General features: G+C 32.9%; 4 protein-coding genes and 1 long non-coding RNA gene across 10 annotated transcripts; 1 reads left to right on the forward strand and 4 right to left on the reverse strand.

Annotated features, from left to right (window-relative positions):
* Positions 1-743: 743 nt before the first annotated feature.
* Positions 744-6,510, reverse strand: LOC114407653 (bifunctional 3-dehydroquinate dehydratase/shikimate dehydrogenase, chloroplastic-like). 6 transcript variants are annotated; one of them, XR_003665668.1, is made up of 10 exons: positions 6,153-6,438; positions 5,778-5,883; positions 5,378-5,602; positions 4,727-5,067; positions 4,488-4,551; positions 4,013-4,121; positions 2,793-2,942; positions 2,264-2,432; positions 1,845-2,007; positions 758-1,146 (listed from the first exon to the last, which is right to left on the reverse strand). XR_003665668.1 is itself a non-coding variant. In XM_028370833.1 (10 exons), exons 1-10 carry the CDS (start codon positions 6,374-6,376, stop codon positions 1,103-1,105), a joined length of 1,575 nt encoding a protein of 524 aa, XP_028226634.1. In that variant the 5' UTR covers positions 6,377-6,413; the 3' UTR covers positions 758-1,102. The 6 variants fall into 6 exon arrangements, 4 of the variants coding, with proteins under 4 accessions (XP_028226635.1, XP_028226634.1, XP_028226636.1 ...); XM_028370833.1 differs by having other exon boundaries at positions 2,284-2,432; positions 6,153-6,413; XM_028370835.1 differs by having other exon boundaries at positions 2,284-2,432; positions 5,778-5,869; positions 6,153-6,359.
* Positions 6,511-7,663: 1,153 nt separating this feature from the next.
* On the reverse strand, positions 7,664-8,368 carry LOC114407654. Its single transcript, XR_003665670.1, has 2 exons — positions 7,850-8,368; positions 7,664-7,757 (listed from the first exon to the last, which is right to left on the reverse strand). It is a non-coding gene; the product is annotated as an uncharacterized LOC114407654 (long non-coding RNA).
* Positions 8,369-8,740: 372 nt separating this feature from the next.
* On the reverse strand, positions 8,741-11,574 carry LOC114407655 (trafficking protein particle complex subunit 6B-like). Its single transcript, XM_028370837.1, has 4 exons — positions 11,260-11,574; positions 10,835-10,952; positions 10,501-10,732; positions 8,741-9,139 (listed from the first exon to the last, which is right to left on the reverse strand). Exons 1-4 carry the CDS (start codon positions 11,409-11,411, stop codon positions 9,111-9,113), a joined length of 531 nt encoding a protein of 176 aa, XP_028226638.1. The 5' UTR covers positions 11,412-11,574; the 3' UTR covers positions 8,741-9,110.
* Positions 11,575-12,676: 1,102 nt separating this feature from the next.
* LOC114407658 (acyl carrier protein 1, chloroplastic-like) lies at positions 12,677-15,065 on the forward strand. The gene is made up of 4 exons (XM_028370839.1): positions 12,677-12,845; positions 13,399-13,509; positions 14,391-14,516; positions 14,648-15,065. Exons 1-4 carry the CDS (start codon positions 12,783-12,785, stop codon positions 14,774-14,776), a joined length of 429 nt encoding a protein of 142 aa, XP_028226640.1. The 5' UTR covers positions 12,677-12,782; the 3' UTR covers positions 14,777-15,065.
* Positions 15,041-17,761, reverse strand: LOC114407657. Its single transcript, XM_028370838.1, has 6 exons — positions 17,346-17,761; positions 16,200-16,391; positions 15,766-15,925; positions 15,597-15,699; positions 15,421-15,502; positions 15,041-15,332 (listed from the first exon to the last, which is right to left on the reverse strand). The coding sequence occupies exons 1-6, from the start codon at positions 17,628-17,630 to the stop codon at positions 15,255-15,257; spliced, it is 900 nt and encodes a 299-aa protein (XP_028226639.1). The 5' UTR covers positions 17,631-17,761; the 3' UTR covers positions 15,041-15,254.
* Between the last annotated feature and the right edge of the window lie 2,132 nt (positions 17,762-19,893).

Below are 19,893 nucleotides of genomic sequence, written 5' to 3' on the forward strand. Positions count from 1 at the left end.
TCTTCCCATATTTTTTATTGACTAATTTACTCACGTGATCTTTTAAATTTTATTTTAGGTTGTAATTTGGTTTCTTATATATTAAAAGTTGTAAGATGATCTCTTATGATAACACTAATAAATTTTTTTATTGAGGTACAATTTCAAATCTTTTTTGATTGATTCAAGACATTAAACTTATCCTATTAAACTAACCTACATAAAGGGACATACACAAAGTAAAAGTTGCATGAAAAATGTGTTTCAGAAGCACACGAGAAATCTCTAAAAATCAAGCAAAAATTTGATCATAATATTTAATTTTGTCAGAACATTAATTAAGTTTTATAATTTTCATGTCGGTGAATCTAAAGGAATAGATTCCACGTCTTGAATCAATAAAAAAATTAAAATTATGTCCCAAAATTGAAAATAAGAAGTATTTCGAAAATAATGAATGTTGTAAAAGATATTATTTAAGGGATCATTTTAAAAATTTTAATAAATAAATGATCAAATTATAGCTTAAAATAAAGTTAAGAGATCATGTGAATAATTTAGTTTTATTTATTTATCGAGAATATAGTAAGCGGGAAATAACTTAAGTGGGAGGTTGAAATAAAATAGTGGCGTGGTTTGTGGTAGCACTTGAAATATAAATATTATTGTAAATTATAGATAAAATTATAAAAAAACAATTTATATATATTATAAATTTTAGATAAAATCATAAAAAAAAACAAAATAATTGTAGATCATAAATAGAAAAAAATGTGAATGGCACACACAACAACCATATAACAACATTTTTTTGTGTAAGGCCCAAGTTAATATTACCTATGAAGCTATGACAACATTTTTTTCTTCTTCAGAGAATCACAACATTTTTATTCCTAAAACCACAAATTAAGTTGAACCATGTCTTTCAGCTGCGCCCACAACAACTTTTGCTATTTTGCCTATTATTTCAATTTATTATGTTGCATTATAGTTGTCGTCCCAACTAAAAATAAGGGATTTTTTTTAAAGAAAAATGTTATGCAATGTGATACAAGAATTTCTTGATAGGTGCAGGCATGCAGCCTCCTTCAAGTTGTAGGATCAATTTATGAAAGCGGCGCCTTCAAAATTTGGATAAAACAATTTCCCGCATAAATTCTTCAGGTGCTGCACAGAAAGGAAACTGGAGTAAGGCAACTTAATTGAATTGTTGCAGGGTAACCAATACACCGATTTTTTATTTTTTTGAGTAACCAAGAAAAACAAGGTGTATTTATTTTCTCATAGCTTTTAGTCTTGGCATATAACTTTCGCAGTTAAGCATATAACTGCATAAGTACGTTAACGTTTAAACAATAACTTGTTTTTGGTGCCTTTGTAGGTTTTAAAATTAGTATGTTATTTTGGCCACTGAAGATTTATCTCTTATTAATTTAGTCTTTTTGCAGAATAACTGTGTGTTTGTTCCTTTAAAAGCAACTGGTTTGCATCATCATTTTATGTGCTTGAATGTGTTTGGATACACGTTCATAAAATTAATTTTAAAATAATGTGATTTATGTTTGAATATTTTTATTATAAAATCAAATTAAGAGTAAAATTTTAGATCTAACACAAAAACTATTTAAAGTTATTTTGATCTAAAATCAATTTTAAATCATTTTTTAATGTACAATCAAATATGTGAAAATATATCTAAAATTAATTATGAACCAATAATCAATTTCCAAACAAGAAACCAATCACACACTAAATTAATAACTTAATACAAACTGAATTAATTAAAAAATGATATACTTGAAGAATTAAAAGAAAAGTTTGATGATACAAAGGTGAAAGGTGAAAGCAGAAAGTGAAGATTGTACCTTCTAGGCCAGTGAAAAGATTGAACTGACCAATGGCCTGCCTTAGGAACATTTCTACCCCAGCCACAGTTATTGCTCCTGCAGCATCCGCTTCGTTCAACAATCTGGTTCTTCTTGGAGTATACACAGCATCAAAGACTAACCGGTAGTCTTCCAAAGTAGCCTTCAAGAAGAGATCAGCATTAATAATTAAACTCACATTAAACATTTTTTATAGACAAAACTTAGATGGAATTCCTTAAAAGCCTGTGGTGCATTTCTTTTAATTAGAATTAAAGTTTCACTTGGATAACTTATGTTAACCTTTAATACAAACTTTTACTATACAGATTATTACTAAAGATGATACTTCAATTTTAAATAGAGAACAACATTAAAAATATCCGAAGAACTAGATCCAAATTTTGTACTTATTTTACTTGAATAAAGGGTGTAGAACCTCTGCCACAGGAATTCTGTCTGTATTGGGATGCATTCCTACAGGTGTTGCATTCGCAAGAATTGCCCCTTTCTCTGGCTGAAAGTTGACCAACTCTTTGAAAGGCTGAGCTTCACCAAATACAGCACAAGCAAGAGATTTTGCTCTATCTTTTTGAACACAAGAGAATAAGAAAACATGTCAATGCAACATAATCTCTAGATATAGAGCAGTTTTTGTATAACAGTGAAATTCGTGAAAAACTATAATATGCTACATCAAGGTATTAAACTTGACGTAACAAAAAAAAAGGTAGTATTAAACTTGATTGATCAAAGTTATGCAGATTGAGTTAAGGGTGTTTCTGTAATTCCACCCACCCCACCTACCCTTTGTGGCACTTTTTGGGGAAAGTAATTGGAAGGTGTGACAGGTATGTTGATGTTGGTAAAACTTCAACTCTATCACGAGAGAGAATCAAAGGAAAATTAAATTTTATAGTAGACAACATATGTGCCTTTGTTTTATACCAAAATCAATGTCAAAGATGACTAGACGAGCTCCTCTGCTTTTAGCACCAAATGCCAGTGCTTTCCCTGCACCTCCCGCACCAACTAGCACAAACAATCGTCCAGCAAGGGGTGAACCTAAAGATGCTTCACCATCATTGCAACCATGCTCTGACAATTAATTCATGGGAATTAATTAGTATTATTAAGAATCACACCAATTGTAAATTGAGATTGCAAAGAAAGAAGGCATAGTTGATCAAAGAAAAATAGGACAAAACCTATATCAAGCTATTTATATCCTTGTTAACAAGTTCTCAAATCAAACAATGACATGGAATTTTCTCCAACCATAAATAGTCTCCACTAAGAGTAAGTTGTAGAATTTTAGAAAACATCCATATGTCATTGTTCAAAATGAGAACTTGATATGGCAATGACATAAGGAACTAGATCTATATCTCTTGGTGTGCTGCAGATGAATGATAGCGTGTGGGGTGCCAACCTGGTTGGGATCACTTGCACTATTGTGAGGCTTCAGCGTGCCTTTGGTTTTAAGAAAGAAAAGATCCAAGTTTTGTAAAAAAAAAAAAAATACATTGAAATTTCAAAAAATACATTAGAAACGAAGCTATTAGAGAGAGGGTTGGAGTAGCGCCTATTGTAGAGAAGATGGTGGAAAATAGACTTAGGTGGTTTGGGCATGTAGAGAGAAGACCGGTAGACTCTGTAGTGAGGAGAGTAGACCAGATGGAGCGAAGGCAAACAATTCGAGGCAGAGGAAGACCCAAAAAGACTATAAGAGAGGTTATAAAAAAAGATCTCGAACTTAATGACTTGGATAGAAGTATGGTACTTGATAGAACATTATGGCGGAAGTTGATCCATGTAGCCGACCCCACCTAGTGGGATAAGGCGTTGTTGTTGTTGTTTTTGTTCAAGAAAGAGGATAAGTTGGAGTCCTTCAGTATCAAGAAAAAGTGAAACATGCTCAGTAGTCAGTAATTACTGTTAAAAGATGTAAACCACTCTTGGGTAGGCCCCTAACAATTCAAGCTTTTAAGAAAGTTGGTCGTTAATGTTTTTTCGCAACCTCCTTGGCCAAATGATAAAGAGTTTGACTTTTCACCTTTATGCATTCATGTAATAGCTTTGACTTTTAGGTTGTTGATGTTTAAAAAATATATTTTTTTGGCAAGCTCAAGGGAATTAAAATAAGCACAACAGTGAGGGAGTATTACCAATGAGTGCATCCTCAATTGCAGTAATTGCAGCCTCACAATCTGTATTATAACCAACAAGTTTTCCATCTCTTGGTCTCCTTATTATAGTATTAACTGCTCCTATAGACTGGCGGAACATGAAGTGAAACAAATTGATTACTAAAAATCATTTCCTGGAAGAACAACCGCATCTTAAGTTCATTTTAATAGATCACTATTGTCATCAAGCAACTACATGCCTTACTGCATTAATTTCCCTTGGAAATTATTTTGGACAGACTGATGTTCAACTTCTGAATTCAGTTTCATTTCAAATGATCAAAGAAAGATATCGTGAACAACTCTAAAGAGAAAGTGATTTAGGGCAACCTTTTTCAATTTATATCTTAGCAGAAAGAAGAACTATTATAGAAGTACAGATTGAGCCATGATGTTGGTAAAAAGAAAACCACTACTAAAAACTTGCAAATGTTGCATGGAAGAATAAGCCAACCTGAGCAAGTGGATGGACTTCATCGCAAAACCTTAGCACTTCTTCCTTATATGGAATCCCAACACTGCAGTACAAAAGAAGTAGATGAGAATTTTCCAAATAAGAAAGAAATGCAAAAACTTAATTGTTGAAGTGATAACTAATAAAACACCATCATTCATGCAAACCACAAAATTAAATAGTTAATGAGAAAATATGATTCCAACTTGCAAGTGGATTCATAACAACATGTGACCTACCTAAAACCACTAAAATCAGGGCTTGGATAGGTACTAAAGAACTTTTTAAGATCATCAACAAACATGGGGACATAGATTCCATTATAGTTTACATCTTTGAAGGAAGGATTATGCAATATAGGGCCTCTGCTGTGGCTAACTGGTTTTGAGATGAGCCCAAAAACTTTAGTATCTGCATTTACATGTTCCAATTTATAGGCTTCTTGGATACTGTCAAGAGAAGGCAAACCAGGGATTGGATTTCCTGCCAATGATCCATAGACAAAGAACCCGCCAAATTTTGGACTCAGAAGCTGGCTTATTAATCCTCTTTCTCCAACAGAATAAGCAATCAACGGTACCTGCAAATTGTTACCAGAGCAGGAAAACATTAGAAAGAATGAGAAAATTAATTCTGATATAACAATATATTAAAAAGATCTGAACAGAAAGCAAGTGTTTGTCAGATTTCCATCCTTGTACATTAGAAATAATCCAACATTTTGTAAATCATTTGACATTTCCCTACTGAATCAAACCCAAGAAAACAAGATTTCCCCTCTTGGCTATAACTTGTGCCTGAATTATTATTGCAATAGTACAATTTATATTGGAAATATGATTATTCAGCAGATGTAAGCTTGAAAAAGGAAAAAAGAAAAAAAGCCATGCCTGGCAATAGAGAAACAAGCTAAAAATTCTTTTAATTTCGGTTATATCAGCTGCAAGTGTGACAAGTTTGATGATATCTGCTCCAGTAGCTTGCATTAGTTCAACAAGTTGAAGTAGTACTTCATGCGGAGGGGTGGTGCCATCCACATAGCAGGAAACAATGATTTTGCCATGACTATTATGATTTCTCATATGTTCCACCAAGGTTGGAAGACAAGAAGCTGCCTGAATAACTATACAATGTAAGTAAAGGAGAAAATATATGTATACATTATGGCCATTCTAAGAAAGCATCATTCAGTGGTAGATTAGGGAAATAAAACAAACTATACATTGGATGCAATGAACAAAGTGACACTTTCCCAAAGAAACAAATTTTCAAATGCTAAAGAAGTTATACCTTCAGCTCAACGTCTATGAAATCAGCACTCAATTCCACAGCAAGCTGTAATGCTTCCAACCGCTTGTTCTCATCGCCCTCGTACAAACCACCTTCCCATTTTGGTCTTTTAAAAAGTAAACAAAACAAATACAGTACATTGAATGCAAATGATTTTAGAGAGCATCTCTATAAACAACTTAATTAAGTACTTATTCGATAAGCCCTGATCAAATGAAAGCATAATTATTTAAAATAGTTAAATGACTTGCATAATTTAATCTTGTCAATTCATAACATGATCCAATGATGTAACACTTACGATCCCTCCAACATATTAGATACAAAGAGTAAGATTGAATAACAGGATAAGTTTGTTGACGTTATATGGATTACCGGTTAACAATAAGCACGGGTAGTGGCTTATTTTGGAGAATGATTTTGAGGTCATGGTGAGAGTGGAAATTGGTGATGCAGTCAAGCCTAAGCTCCACTATATCAGCTCCTTCTGCCTTTGCCTGATGCATGCCATTCACAATCTGCTCAGCAGATACATATTGGTGTGTTGTGATTGCAGCACAAACCATAACAGAATGTTTCCACACCTGGTTACTACCCATTTGATTCACAGAAACAGTCCAAAAACTATTTAAGAGATCAAGAGAAGCAAATAATTAACAAGGTCCCTCACGTGAGTCGTTATCCATAGCTGACACAGCTCCAGCAAAGCATTGGAAATTTGGAATACACACTAAATAACAAGCTTTGCTATAATTAATTTTTTGGATTAAATATTGTCATTTTTTAAGGGAACGGATTAAATAATGTCTTAATACTTGTAAACAGGCTAATGTTTGTCTTTAGTTCCTCAAAAATAAATAATTTCCTTTTGTCCCTTATTTATAAAAAATGTGTCGGATGCAATCGTTATTTTTTTTATGACCACATACCTACATTTCTATAAATCAAAGACTAAAGAAAGACAATCTATTTTGGAGTGATTATAAAAGAACATTACCCTTGCAAGAACTATTTTCATATTTTTTTTTTCCTTTTAGCATTTGCAATATTCTTAAACATATGAGAATCTTCTCTTAACCATTAACATTTTATGAAATTTTATTGCTCTCAACATTTTCATATTTTTCAAGACTTTACACTTTTAGTTTTTCATATATTTAAACTTTTTTTTAAAATTTTCAATAATTTTAAACACTACTTTTATACATTTTAAAAATTTTCAAACAATTATATTTTTTAATTTTTATTGTTTTAACCTTTTCATTTGTTTTAAGTCATTACATTTTTACTTTTACATATTTTTAAACATTAGTTTATACATGTAAATCTTTTTTTTAAACAATCATTTTAAAAAAAATTGCATCCACCATTTTCAAACTTTTAAGGCATTACTTTTTTAAATTTTCATATTTTTTTTTTAAAACTAATCCTTTCAAATTTTGCAATATTCTTAAGCATTACCTTTACACTTCTAAATCTTTTTTTTTAACATGATCGTTTTTAAACTTTTTGTGCTCCAAACATTTTAATATTTTTAAAACATTATTCTTTTTATTTTTCATATTTTTTAAATTTTATTCTTTTCAACTTTTTTAAGCATCATTATCTTATGAACTTTTATAGTTTTCAACTTTTTAATATTTTTTTATTAAAATATATTTTTCATTCATATAAAATTGATAAAATTAGAATTTAATACTCACAAAATTTTTAGATCATTTTTCGTCATTTGTGAGCACCTCCTCAAACACCATAACCCAACAATCATCAACCATGTTACCACCGCACCTCCTCAAACACCATAACCACTGCAACTCCAGCCAAACAGACACAACTCCAAATCTAAAATCCCTATACTAAATAATTTCATCAAACACCGTCTCTACTGAGCACAAGTCACCACATTTGGCATATGCAGCAATCATGAGTTGGCCACAAATACATCAACATGAGAACCAATTTGAATCCCAAAGAACAGAACTGCACCCAAAAATTTAAAACCCATCATTCCCCCTTGAATTTTTAACAGAGACCAAGTAGAATAAAAAAAAAAAAGAGAGATTTGAAGAAACCCTCATTCTGCAGGTTAAAAAAAGTTCCCAGATTTGAAGAAACCCACAATGTCCAAAATAACATCGTGGTGGTCGCGGTGGCCAGTTGGGTCTTGCAGTCGAAGCAGGCCTTATGTGTGGGGTCGGAGAATACGTGCCACGCATCGCACACGCCCATGAGGGCCTCGTCGCGGGCTTGGAGAACCAACGCAGCGCCGTGGCAAATGGACTTGGAAGGCGTCGGAGAGAGTTCCTCGCCGTCGTGCGCCTCCACCAGCTACAACAATTACGACCGCTGGATCAGTGTCTACAACCGCTTAGATGAAACCGGCCACGACCAACCCATTTCCAACCCCGAGTTCCGCGAACAGTTGGAGATTCACATGAATCACTTGCCTCACACGTGGATCAGAGGAAGAACACAATGTTCTCAAGATCCCTTTAGTGGTCACCGTGGATTTGCGTGGAAGAGAGAACAAAGTTGCCAGCCACACACAAACTTTTAGTGGACAGATATTAGTGTTCAGATATAACCCTACCTAACTCCGGACCAAGAAATCACGCATTGATTTTTACGAGAACGAATTTTTACAAGAATTAAAAATTCGAATTTTACCAATTTTACGGATAAAAAAATATATTTTAACTTATTTTTTAAGTCAGTACTATTTGACAATTATATATTTTGCATAATTTTATTTTTTTCAACATTTTCAATTTTTTTAAAAAATATTTTTATCATCTAAATCTTCTTTTTTTTTTTTAAAAAAAAAGAACATTTTTGAACACTTGATTCTTAAAAAAAAAACGTGTTTCCTACGAGTTATTGTCTTAAATGATTACTAGCGAAAACTTCTTAACGGAATACCATATGAAGAAAATATAATTTAAATATGTAAATTTAAGTCAGTCTTATAAAAAAAGCCAGCCTCCTGCAAATTGGCAATCGAATAAGTGGTACATGTTTTAAAAGGTTCCATACAAGAGCAACAATATTACAATGATTGGAATTCTCCGTCTTTCCACAGTCCAATAATTCGATGTTATCGTACTCCATAGAATCTGCGCCTGAAAGAACCAAATCCTCACTTATCAAAATACTACCTCAGGAGCCCTTCCTACACATTCCAGTCAATAACATTTAATATAATAGTTTATATCTCGTAAAGAAACATTCCCCACTCGAGCATTTTACGACAAAAGAGCTCACAGACATCAAAGCATTGTTTTGAACAATATTAATGCTTCCCCTTCCATCATCAGTATTACAACTATGAACTCTTCAAGCTTTTATACGGACCACAAATGAACCTGCTCAATGATGTAAAAAAGGAGATTGATCAGAGAAACTCAGGCAAAGAAGACAATTTTTTATACACAAACAGAATTAGGGAATGCTTGTTATTTAAGATAGTGTGTTTCATATGTTATGCAAGATATCCATGTGTATAGGTTTAGGTTCTAAACAGACTTGGTGTAAGACTATCTCCTAGACTGATGTTAATTGAGTGCAACTTCCTAAACTTGTGATCCATAAACCTACTATTTCCTAAGTACCTAGAGTATTTCTAAGCTTTTAGTGCATTTTATTTCAAACACACATAGTGCTCACTAGTTCACAACTCACAGAAAGATGACACCAAAACAAAAGAATTTACATGCTGCAATGATGATAGTTTGTAATAATTAGAGTGAAAGAATCCTAATTTATAAGACAATGGCATCATCATTTATCCCAGATTAAGACTGATTACAGGAAATGACGTTGAAATTTCAGATCAAGCTAAATCCTAATCATTATCCCAAGATAGTCCACCTGCAACAGTGATATCATGTTCAAGGCTTCTAAATACAGAGCTGGATAATGAGATACTTTATTACATACATGGAAAACAAAGACAATTAACCTTGAAATGTTTGTATTCTACATGCATGGGGACACACAATCTTGTTTAAATTGTCCTAAATTAACAAACACAGATTAAGAAAACTAGAGATTAACATAATTTTTCTTGAAAAAAATGCATAAATTAAACTTCCTAAACTGAAGCAATAACTGCAGGGGCTATTGGAATTGAAGTATTCCACAACAGAAAGGTCTACAGATCACAATAATTTCAAAATAAATGACATGATTATCCTCAATCAGGACCTTAATAAACTAAAACGTTAAACCTTGGATTTTGCTGTAGCTGGAGGGTGAGCCTCGATACAACAGTAAAGATGTAGGGTTATGACCTAGTGACAACAAAATTCAGACTTGATTTTTGCTGTAGCTGCAGGGTGTGCCTTGGTACAACAGTAAAGCTGTAGGGTTATGACCTAGTGACTTGCAGGTCCTAATCATAGAAACAGGTTCATGTAGCCCCCTTTGTTTATGAGGGGTAACACTCAATACATGTAGCCCCCTTTGTTTGAGCTGTTTTTTTTTTTTTTTTAAAAAGTCCTTTATAAACTAAAAAGATATGTTTAAAATATTGTAATAATAATTTCTTTGAAGCTGCATCACTATAGAATTGTGATTACACACGATTGAGAACTATGGATAATCATTACGGCTTTACCTTACAGAAGGATAAATAACTTGTGCATCCAGAAAACATTCATAATGAAAAGGTTTCTCTATCCCTAAAAAGTCTTCTCTAAATTGTGTGAGAGAGAGAGATACACACATGCAGGAAGGTTTGATATATCCGCAGAAACTGCACAAGGAATTCCCAAGTTGGAAAGAGCTCCTCTAATGATCCCACATGGGAAGTAAAGATGCATGCTCATTGCTTGTGCTGCCTTGCTTTCAGCTGTAGGTGAAGTAATATCTTCAACTGGACTAACATTTTCAGTGGATGGATCAATTGACATCCGTGCAAGCCAGCGAAATTTATTATCTTGCAATACAAATGTACCCTGAAACATAACCAAATACACCCCAATCAAAAACTATATATTATATAATAAAAAAAATAATTAAATATATATACCACCTATAGGGATCAGCTCTGAACTCACCCTATGGTTTGTCTTCAAGTTGTCAATCTGCTTCTTAAAGAGCTCAGACCAGAAATCCTTGCAGATGAACTTGATGGCCTCCAGATGATCCGTGAACCGAGGCCGATCCATGGTATACCTAATAACAAACCACATTTTTACTAATTCACTCAAATTTCATGACAATTCCTCTCAGACAGCCATAAGCATTACAACCCTAAGCATGCGAGATAAGCCTAAAGTTTATCTAAATCCACTGTAATTACATCTTAGTTAATTTGGCTTTAGTTTGATTTTGGGGCTTATTAGTATAATTGCACAAACTATCTAAATCCACTGTAACTACATCGTTGTTTTTTCAGCACAGATCTACATAAAGGAATTGAATAAAAAAAAAGGTACAGTGATCGAAATATCGCTGACGAAATTAGGGGGTTGGAAACAACCTTTCAGAGAGCTGGTGACCGACCTGATATCCAATGGCCTCGATCCGGCGTGCGGCGAGTTCAGGCTTGTTTGCGTAGAATCGGTTGCAATAGCACGCCACCATCTCCGTCAATAAGCTATCAATGCAACTCTCTGATACTTCCCGAACCATTCTCTCTCTCTCTCTCTCTCTCTCCCTCCCTCGCTCGATTGCTTGCTAATCTATGGAAAATGAAAGAATCAGAATCACTATACACTCTGAATCTGATTACTCATACTATACTCATCGTCCTTGCTTCCCTTGCCTCACCCCGATCTACACCAATGTATCAGAATTGAAATTACTGGACTTTAAAATTGGCTTAACTGTGCAATATAGTTTGGGCCTATAATCTATGACCCAAGGGGTTCTATTTGCATCCCTTTATCCTCTCCTCACCTGCTGTTCATTTTTTATTTTTTTTATCTTATAAAAATATTATTCTCAGGATTAATTTTTGTAATATAATTTTGGAAAGTTGTGATATTCTAATATTAAGTAAGGATGGAAATAAGCCAGATCCTTCAACAAGAACCTATCACTTAGCCTACATAAAATCGAGACCTTTACAACAATTTCAACTTGTTTCCTATAAAGTCTAACATACTTATCTTCACCTAGTGTTAAATTGTCATAAAGTAAGACTTTATACAAGCTTGTAGGCCATGCCTTTAAAAAATACCTTTGATAGGTAAAAAAAGTCAAGCTCAGATGATGTATTTTTAATCAAAGTTGGATTCAGACCTAATAATGACTAGCCTGACATACTTTATTTTTACTTCTAATATCAAGGAAATTATATTACATAATGTATAAAAAATAACCAAATTACAAAAAATAGTTTTCAAAATATATTAAAAATAACTACCATACGAAAACTACTTTACATGTTTTAGTTTTTACATTATTTTTTTTGTATAGGATTTTCTACTTGAGGTAATTTTATTTGTGTTGGGTAAATATATTGGACCATCTTGTTAAAAAAAATTTAAAAAATAGAATAAGTGTTTTTTAGAAAAATAAATTTTAATAAACAGATAAGATTGGTTTATTAAAATAAACAATAAATTATTTTTTAATAGAAACAGTTTAGACAATTACATTAAAATTACAAAAAATTATTTATTTTATTAAAATAAATAAGTTTAACTAAACTGACCATACGTGACAAAATTTTCCCTATATGTAATTATATATTCAAGATTGAAAGTTGAAATATGTATTAATTGGTGTACCTGACTTAGTGTTTGGCGATATTTTAAAATAGTAGTGATGTGAAGGAAATAGAAGAGGGGTGTGAAAAGAAAGAAGCATGTGTAAAGGCCAGCCCAAAGGAAAGGGTAGTGGAGATTCGGAATCGAAAGAGAGGACTCTTTCCAGCCGCCAACAATCACGGGGGCTGCTATATATACTCTCCCCTCACGCACTTGGTGTTCTCCGCCACCCTCTCTCCTCCTTTCTCCATTTTTCCTCTGCGCCTTTGCATTTCAGCAGCACACCACAATGGCCACCAATGCATTCACTGGCACATCTCTCTCCATGCGATCTGTCATTCCTCAAACACAGGTATCGTTTTCCCTTCCTCTTTTCATCAAATCATAACCACTACTATGCGCTTTGCTCTGCCTCTTGATTTGTTCATTACTTCGCCGCACCTTTTCACTCCTCACGACCAAGCTCTCGATGCGTTTATTACATGTTTCATTTTCTCTTTCTAGGACATGATTTAGATGTATTTCCTCCGTGATGTATCTTTTTTTTTCACTTTTACTATTTCTACTCTACTTTTCCATTTCCTGTCTAATTTTTTTTGTAAAATGTTTTAAAAGAACAAATTTGGGCTTTTACTAGTGCGTAGACATGCCAATAGTCGAGCAAGTTTCTATATTTTCCCCCGGTTTTTAAGTAATACCCACTAGTTTGTTAGTGATGAATGATCAGACATGGACAGAAACTGAAAATTTTGGACAATAATATGTTTTACTTTCTGCACACATTAATGGTGTTCTTTTAAAAGTTTTCACTTGAGAAAACTTTAATTTCTTACAAAGTTACAATTGTTTATTATTGTTTTATTTTTGTATTGATGAGCTTTGTATGGATCAAATTGTTTGAGCAGGCATTTGCCTCAATTTCTGGCCCGACATCTGCTTCAATTTCCAGCTTTGGGAGAAAGAATGTTTCTTTTAGCTTGCAGCCACGCTTAATTCGCCTTAAAATTTCCTGTGCTGTAAGTAGCCAATGCAATATATGATTTTTCATATTTTTTGTGATTGATTTTTGCTTGCATGGTTATCAAATCACTGGATGTTAGATTTCTTGAGCTTATAGCTAAAAGGATTTTTCTCGAGTGGATTGTTCTTCATGAAGTCACTCTGTTTGAGGCAATCTGAGAAATGATTGAGAAAAATTGTGACGTGAAAAGTGAAATGGTTTGCATAGTTTATCACATGAGGTCACACATCCTTATTTTAGTAAATTAGGGTGCTCGTTGGCCTCAATTAACCCTTGGTTCTGCACACAATAATATAGTGACCTGCATAAATTCCATGCTTTGTGAGATAAAGAAATGGTTTTAACTGAAGAAACACCGATTATAACTTATAAGAACTAACATAAACTACTTTTTGTTTGCTTTTATGTGGATATTGCTGCAAAGGCTTTTAACCAAACTATTATAATGTGTAAATTAGATCTTGTTCGGGATTTTTTAATTTTGTGTTTTATAAGACAAATTATATGTTTGTCTAATTATGTCCACGCATTGAATTAATCCATATTTTAACAAATCGACTCTCACTAATCACAAGCTGAAAAATGCGATGCTATTTGTGAAAGTATCTTTTGCTCCCGTCTGCACCAATGTAAATAGATCCAGTAATGCTTCGTTTGTTTAAGATTTAGGAGCAGTGTAAACAACCATTTGATGAAAGTAAATTTTTTTGGCTATGACTAGAAGTTCTGGAAGGCAATTTTTCATGTATGTGGTGATCATAATTTAAGAAAAAGTGCCATAAATAATAAATTACCATCACCTGGACTTGCCTTCTCTTTCTTTTTGTGGGTATATTTGCTTTTTCCATGCTTATGTAAACAAACACCTTTGAGCAGGCCGCTAAACCAGAGACAGTAGAGAAGGTGTGCAAAATAGTAAAGAAGCAGCTGGCTATGCCTGAAACTGATGTGGTGACTGGGGAGTCAAAATTTGCAACTCTTGGTGCTGATTCCCTTGACACGGTAATCAGAAACATCATGCCCACACATAACATATTTCCGTTTAATGTTCATTTCCTATATCTAACATCTTACATGTGCCATGACACTTGATCGAACGATTGTGGATTTCCTTTAAATACCATGCCTTGTAGGTTGAGATCGTGATGGCACTTGAGGAAGCATTTGGTATTGCCATTGAAGAGGACAGTGCACAGAGCATCGCTACGGTTCAGGATGCTGCAGATCTTATTGAAGAAATCGTTCAGAAGAAGAGTTCTTAGAGTAAACATGTACCAGAAGGTTTGTGTAAAACATGAACTCATCATAGTCTCCATGCCGATCAATATTTATGGTGTGGGGCAATTCTGAGTCTCGAGTGTTTTAGTTGTGAACTCTGTTGCGTGATTAAAACAAGTCTGAGAAGAAAAACAAATTAGTCCAACCTTTTGTTTGTTTCTGGAAGTTAGTTATATCAAGTTGTGTTTTTGCATTAAGGGGTTTTTGTCAATGATATGTTAATTTTAATAGATGTAGATTTATGTCAATGATATTGTATGTTAATTTTATTCAGTCTCGTATCTAGCTGAATAATTAAGAATTATACTACGTCATGCCTATAACACTTGAGGTGCTTAAAAATAAACATCTTTTTAATAATATTCCGATCTGCTAACATGGTTATTTTATTTACATATGTCCTGATCGGGGTTCCCTGCGATGACTATACTGAGGCAATGTCAATTTATAGCTGATACATCATCACTCCCAGTCCGTGTCAAAGAAACCTGCATCTTTCATCTCGGAATAATACACATTTTCCAAATGGAAATTTTCCTCCTGAAATGAAAAAAAACAGTAGTCAGACCAGTGCATGGAAAGTTGTCTCTAAACAATTATAAAAGTTCAAAAAATAAACGACATTAACCTGAAAAAAGTCTGCTAGGAATGTTGTATACAAAAAAGGAAGATAAAATGCATGGTAGAAGACAACCGTGACACGATACAGCCTGTGAACAAAAAGTAAACAAGGCTTTAGAAAAAGATGCCAAAGAAAAACAACTCATAATGGATGTTTTCTTCTCAGTTATATAAGAATCTAACCAGAAAGCAAACGCAGCACCAGTTCCAGCAAGGCCACAAGCAAGTGTCGCAATCGCATTAAAAATGAACATAATTGCAACATACTTGTAAAAGGCAATTTTTGCTGCATGAAAGAAGAGGAAATTAGGTAATCACAAACATCGTGTAATAATCCCGTCAATTAACTCACCAGGCAACGTTTCTTTCCATCCGGAATGGTATATAAACATTATGAAGCCATAAACAGCAGTGAGCAACAGCTTGTGGACAACCCACAAGTTCCACTTCCCATGAGTATGTTCATTGCTGTCGACGAATAATGGAATCCCAAATACAAATAGATATATTGCCTAACAAGAAAAAAAAGGTGCAATTATTCTTCTGGATGCAGTGCCAAAGTAAAGCACAATTCCAATGAGAAAATTGAAACCCGCAATCAGCTTTTCATTGGCTAAGCAGAAATCCATATTCATCCCGCAGTATATTTGGCATGAAAAAAAAAAGTTAATTTGGCTAGTGAGAGAAGAGAGCACTAATGTATTTTCTTCTCTCCACCTAGCGTTATGATAACATGATTTAAACAAGGACAAGCAGACTTGCAGTTGTAGTAAAAACAAAGAATACCTTCAACAGTATATCCAAGCCAACAACGAGCGTTGAGATACCAAAAGTTCGTTTCATTGCATCTAAGCCGCCTGCATTATTTCCTTGAAATAAAAAAGCCAGCAAGCTCACTTCCAAAAACAGCATTCCGGAAGTAGTGAACAAGGATAACAGGTTCCATGTCAACTTTCTCCCAGACGTGCACTCCCATGCCTGAGTCACCAAAAATCAAATAAAGCATATATTCACTCACCACTCTAGCTCAAGTCAAGGTATAGAAAATCCTAGTAAACTAGATACGAGCATTAGAAAAAATCAAAATGCAATGCATACATAAACTAGGTCCTATTTGAATAAACTTTTCCGGTCTAATTACTTATTTGTTTCCTATATTTACACTATTTTTACGTTTTGGTTCCTATACCTAAAAATTATCCGTTGTAGCCCCTACATGCATTTTTTATAGCGTTTAAGTCCCTTTGTCAAGTGTGTATGGTAAAACACCACAAAATGGAAATTGACGGCGTAAAACTGCCATAAACTATCTGGCGGATAAAATCGCCACAAATTTTAAGCATTTTTTTAATTTATGAGACCAATTTGTGGCTGTTTACTAACCGCCAAAATGTTTATGGTGGTTTTACACAGCCAATTTCCATTTTATGGCAATTTTACCTTACAAAATTAAGACACTTACCTATTAAAACTATCAAAAGTGAATCTGTAAGGACTAAAGTAGGTATTCTAGGTACTAATTCCAAAGCATAAAGATGGTGCTAGTATAGAAAACAAATGAATAATTAAGCCAAATTTTTAAAGAGCACTTACCAGATAGAGAAAAAAAAGTTAAAATGAATCAAACGTTTTCATAAATTAAAATTAGCTTATACACAAATAAGGTGGCTTCTCCAAAAGTTGGAGTTTAACTTATATATAAGCTAATTTTAAAGCTTAATTCACTCTCTCTCTCTCTCTCTTTTCATGTAAATGTTTATTGAAAAGTTTATTCAAGCAAGATCCTGCTACAGAATAAGAGCAATAAATAGTAAAGAAAAAAAAAATACTCGCTTCCTATGAAAAAGTTTGATGGCAAATGGCACAGAAATGAGCAATTTACTTCAATGGTAGTGAACTAAACCGAGTAATTATACAAGAACGAAAACGAACCTGGAGAAAGCACCAAGCGAGATTGAGCAGAGTAATGAGCCAGAGGCAAAGGTTATATGAAATGATTATATAGGAGCGCGCAAGGGAGAGTTTGAGTAAGCTGTGCCTGGCTTGAAGTGCCAAGTAGAAGACGAAGAGGAACGAGGGGATGTTGAGAGTGGCATTGTGCCAGAACCCGTGACATTCGAACAACCAATCGTAGAATCCGTGGCCAGAAGAAACGTTTGATATCGCATTCACGCCACTTGAATCGGAGACTTGCGTTATCACTGACTGTGGAACCATCTTCCAAAAGGGGGAATTGCAGTTGCAGGGGAGAAGGAAAACCCTAATGCCCTGATTTCGACATGTGAGTGGAGCTTCGCCTTGAATTACGCGTTGGCCCACTAGTTCTAACTTCTATATCCACTGAATCTCTCCATCCGTATCTATCTCCTTAATTAACTTTTTTTTGTTTTAGAATTTACTAATTCAAATGTAATTATAAATCCAATTGTTGATTTTTACAATACTTATGATTTATTAAAAATTCATACATTTTACAAATACTGCAGAGATATGGGAGGTCACGGACTGGATCTGAAAAAGCTTGGAGCAAGAGGTTTCAGATTAAACATAAATAAAACTTGTAATAACGGTTGATTACTTTATATTTAATTTTTTTTAATAATTTTAATAAAATTATATATTAATTGGTACCTTAACCTTCTACTATAGGTAAAATAACATAATCCACCGGTGGATCACTTATCAACTTCTTCATCCTACACAATTCCAATAAAAGAGTTTCAAAAAAATGTAAAGACCAAGAATGATATCACCTTTCTTGGTTGATTCCATGAAAATCATGCCATGATAAATATGTTGGTTTCATATTTAATTTGAAAAAATATTAGGAAATATTACAAATTAAACAAACGAGGATAAACATGACAAAATTTCTAATTTTTCTTACCCAAAAATCATGAAATAACTTTTTGTTACAAATATAATGTATTAAAAAGATACATTTATTTTTACTTTTATCTATTTAATAACAGAAAAATAGTAATTGACTTACATAATTATTTTAAAAAGAAAATACTATATTTTTTTATTCAAATATCTCTCTCTCATTTTTATTTTGGTAAATATATTGAATTTGATATAAATTGTGTTAAAGATAAAATATTAAAAGAGTATTTTAGTAAATTTTATATGATTTTACTTTTATTGTTCATTATTCATCAAACTTTGTAAAAGATAAAAAACATTGTTGTGTAACTTATGTTTTTGTCCAATATTATTATTCTTGTTGTATCTTATACCATGATTTTAACAAATCAAATAAACCTTTTATAATTGATATAAGATAGATAGATAGATGAGGTTAGATAATGCACTAGTAGGATGAATTCTTATTATTATTTTATCTACCAAAGTCAAACTTAAATATTAAAACATTATATTATCGGGAAAAAAATATCAAAGCATTAACATCACATATTATTTAGCTAATTGAGTGAGACCTCCTTCATTAGAATTCTTGTTAGTCGTCATGTAAAAAATTTACACCAAAGTTTCGTATATGTGTCTCTAAACGTAACTTATTGATATTAGTTTTATATAAATTAAATTCGTATAAAAATGTGCTATGCATTTCTAATGCTCCTTTTGGTTTTTCTAATTAAGTAGAGAAGGGTGATATCTTGACATTTAAAATTTTCAAATAATTCACCAATAACTTATATTTCTCTTAATATTTCTCTTTGTGTCACATTATATTTTCAATCATATCAATTACTTGAGTGTCCTCTCTTGTTATCTTTGTTCAGCACTTATATTTTTTTGGTGTCAAAATATTTTTTTTTCTTGTAACACCCCAACGAATCACAACAAAAAGAGAGAGATTCAATGACTGTGTGAGTATGAAATTGTACAATTGAAAGATACTTAAAGAAATTAATTGGTACTACTTAAAATAATAAGATGTGTCTATTTTTCGGTAGATTGTCATATAAAAATTACATAATTAAACGTGTCTAGCTCGGAGTACTTATGTGATGCTTGGCCTTTTGGGAAATTTCTTAGGAAAAAAACATGTAAGTAAAGATAAAACACGTTGAAAAGTCTCGTGTTGATTTGTAGTGTAAGTCATTGATCTTGAAAGCATACATAATTGATTTTTGATTTCTTGAAAGTGATTACCTACATAGAATTGTGATAGGTGAAGGATTTTGGCCAATAAGGATGTTGAGTGAAGTATTACCATGTAAAGTGTCGTTGTGTGAGAGCTATCGAAAACTTGACAATCAGGAATGCTACAAATGGTGTTAGAGCACACCTCTACAAGTGTGGTTCAAGAATGAACCAAATGAAAGTTAGTGTTCCTGTAACACCCAAACGAATCATACAAAAAATAAAATTGAGGAAGACTAAAAATAATTAATTGGTACTACTTATATTAACAAGATATATCTACTTTTGAATATCCTCATATAAAAAATCTATAATTAAGTGTGTTTAACTTAAAATAATTATGAGATGAGTTACTTTTAAAGATATTACA

The sequence above is a fragment of the Glycine soja genome, chromosome 3, assembly GCF_004193775.1.
Source record: "Glycine soja cultivar W05 chromosome 3, ASM419377v2, whole genome shotgun sequence".
In the NCBI taxonomy this organism is placed as follows: Eukaryota; Viridiplantae; Streptophyta; class Magnoliopsida; order Fabales; family Fabaceae; genus Glycine; species Glycine soja.

Excerpts from the sequence above, each read along its gene's own strand:
- LOC114407653 (XM_028370833.1), bottom strand. The coding sequence starts at position 6,376 with ATGGGTAGTAACCAGGTGTGGAAACATTCTGTTATGGTTTGTGCTGCA. Across the intron at positions 4,122-4,487 it reads AAGTCCATCCACTTGCTCAG|TCTATAGGAGCAGTTAATAC; the intron begins GTTGGCTTATTC and ends ATGTTCCGCCAG. Across the intron at positions 2,943-4,012 it reads AATTGAGGATGCACTCATTG|AGCATGGTTGCAATGATGGT; the intron begins GTAATACTCCCT and ends ATTAATTGTCAG.
- LOC114407655 (XM_028370837.1), bottom strand. The coding sequence starts at position 11,411 with ATGGTTCGGGAAGTATCAGAGAGTTGCATTGATAGCTTATTGACGGAG. Across the intron at positions 10,953-11,259 it reads GGTCACCAGCTCTCTGAAAG|GTATACCATGGATCGGCCTC; the intron begins GTTGTTTCCAAC and ends GTTTGTTATTAG. Across the intron at positions 9,140-10,500 it reads TATATCAAACCTTCCTGCAT|GTTCATTTGTGGTCCGTATA; the intron begins GTGTGTATCTCT and ends ATCATTGAGCAG.
- LOC114407658 (XM_028370839.1), top strand. The coding sequence starts at position 12,783 with ATGGCCACCAATGCATTCACTGGCACATCTCTCTCCATGCGATCTGTC. Across the intron at positions 13,510-14,390 it reads GCCTTAAAATTTCCTGTGCT|GCCGCTAAACCAGAGACAGT; the intron begins GTAAGTAGCCAA and ends ACCTTTGAGCAG. Across the intron at positions 14,517-14,647 it reads GTGCTGATTCCCTTGACACG|GTTGAGATCGTGATGGCACT; the intron begins GTAATCAGAAAC and ends CATGCCTTGTAG.
- LOC114407657 (XM_028370838.1), bottom strand. The coding sequence starts at position 17,630 with ATGGTTCCACAGTCAGTGATAACGCAAGTCTCCGATTCAAGTGGCGTG. Across the intron at positions 16,392-17,345 it reads TCGCTTGGTGCTTTCTCCAG|GCATGGGAGTGCACGTCTGG; the intron begins GTTCGTTTTCGT and ends TTGGTGACTCAG. Across the intron at positions 15,333-15,420 it reads TCCTAGCAGACTTTTTTCAG|GAGGAAAATTTCCATTTGGA; the intron begins GTTAATGTCGTT and ends TTTTCATTTCAG.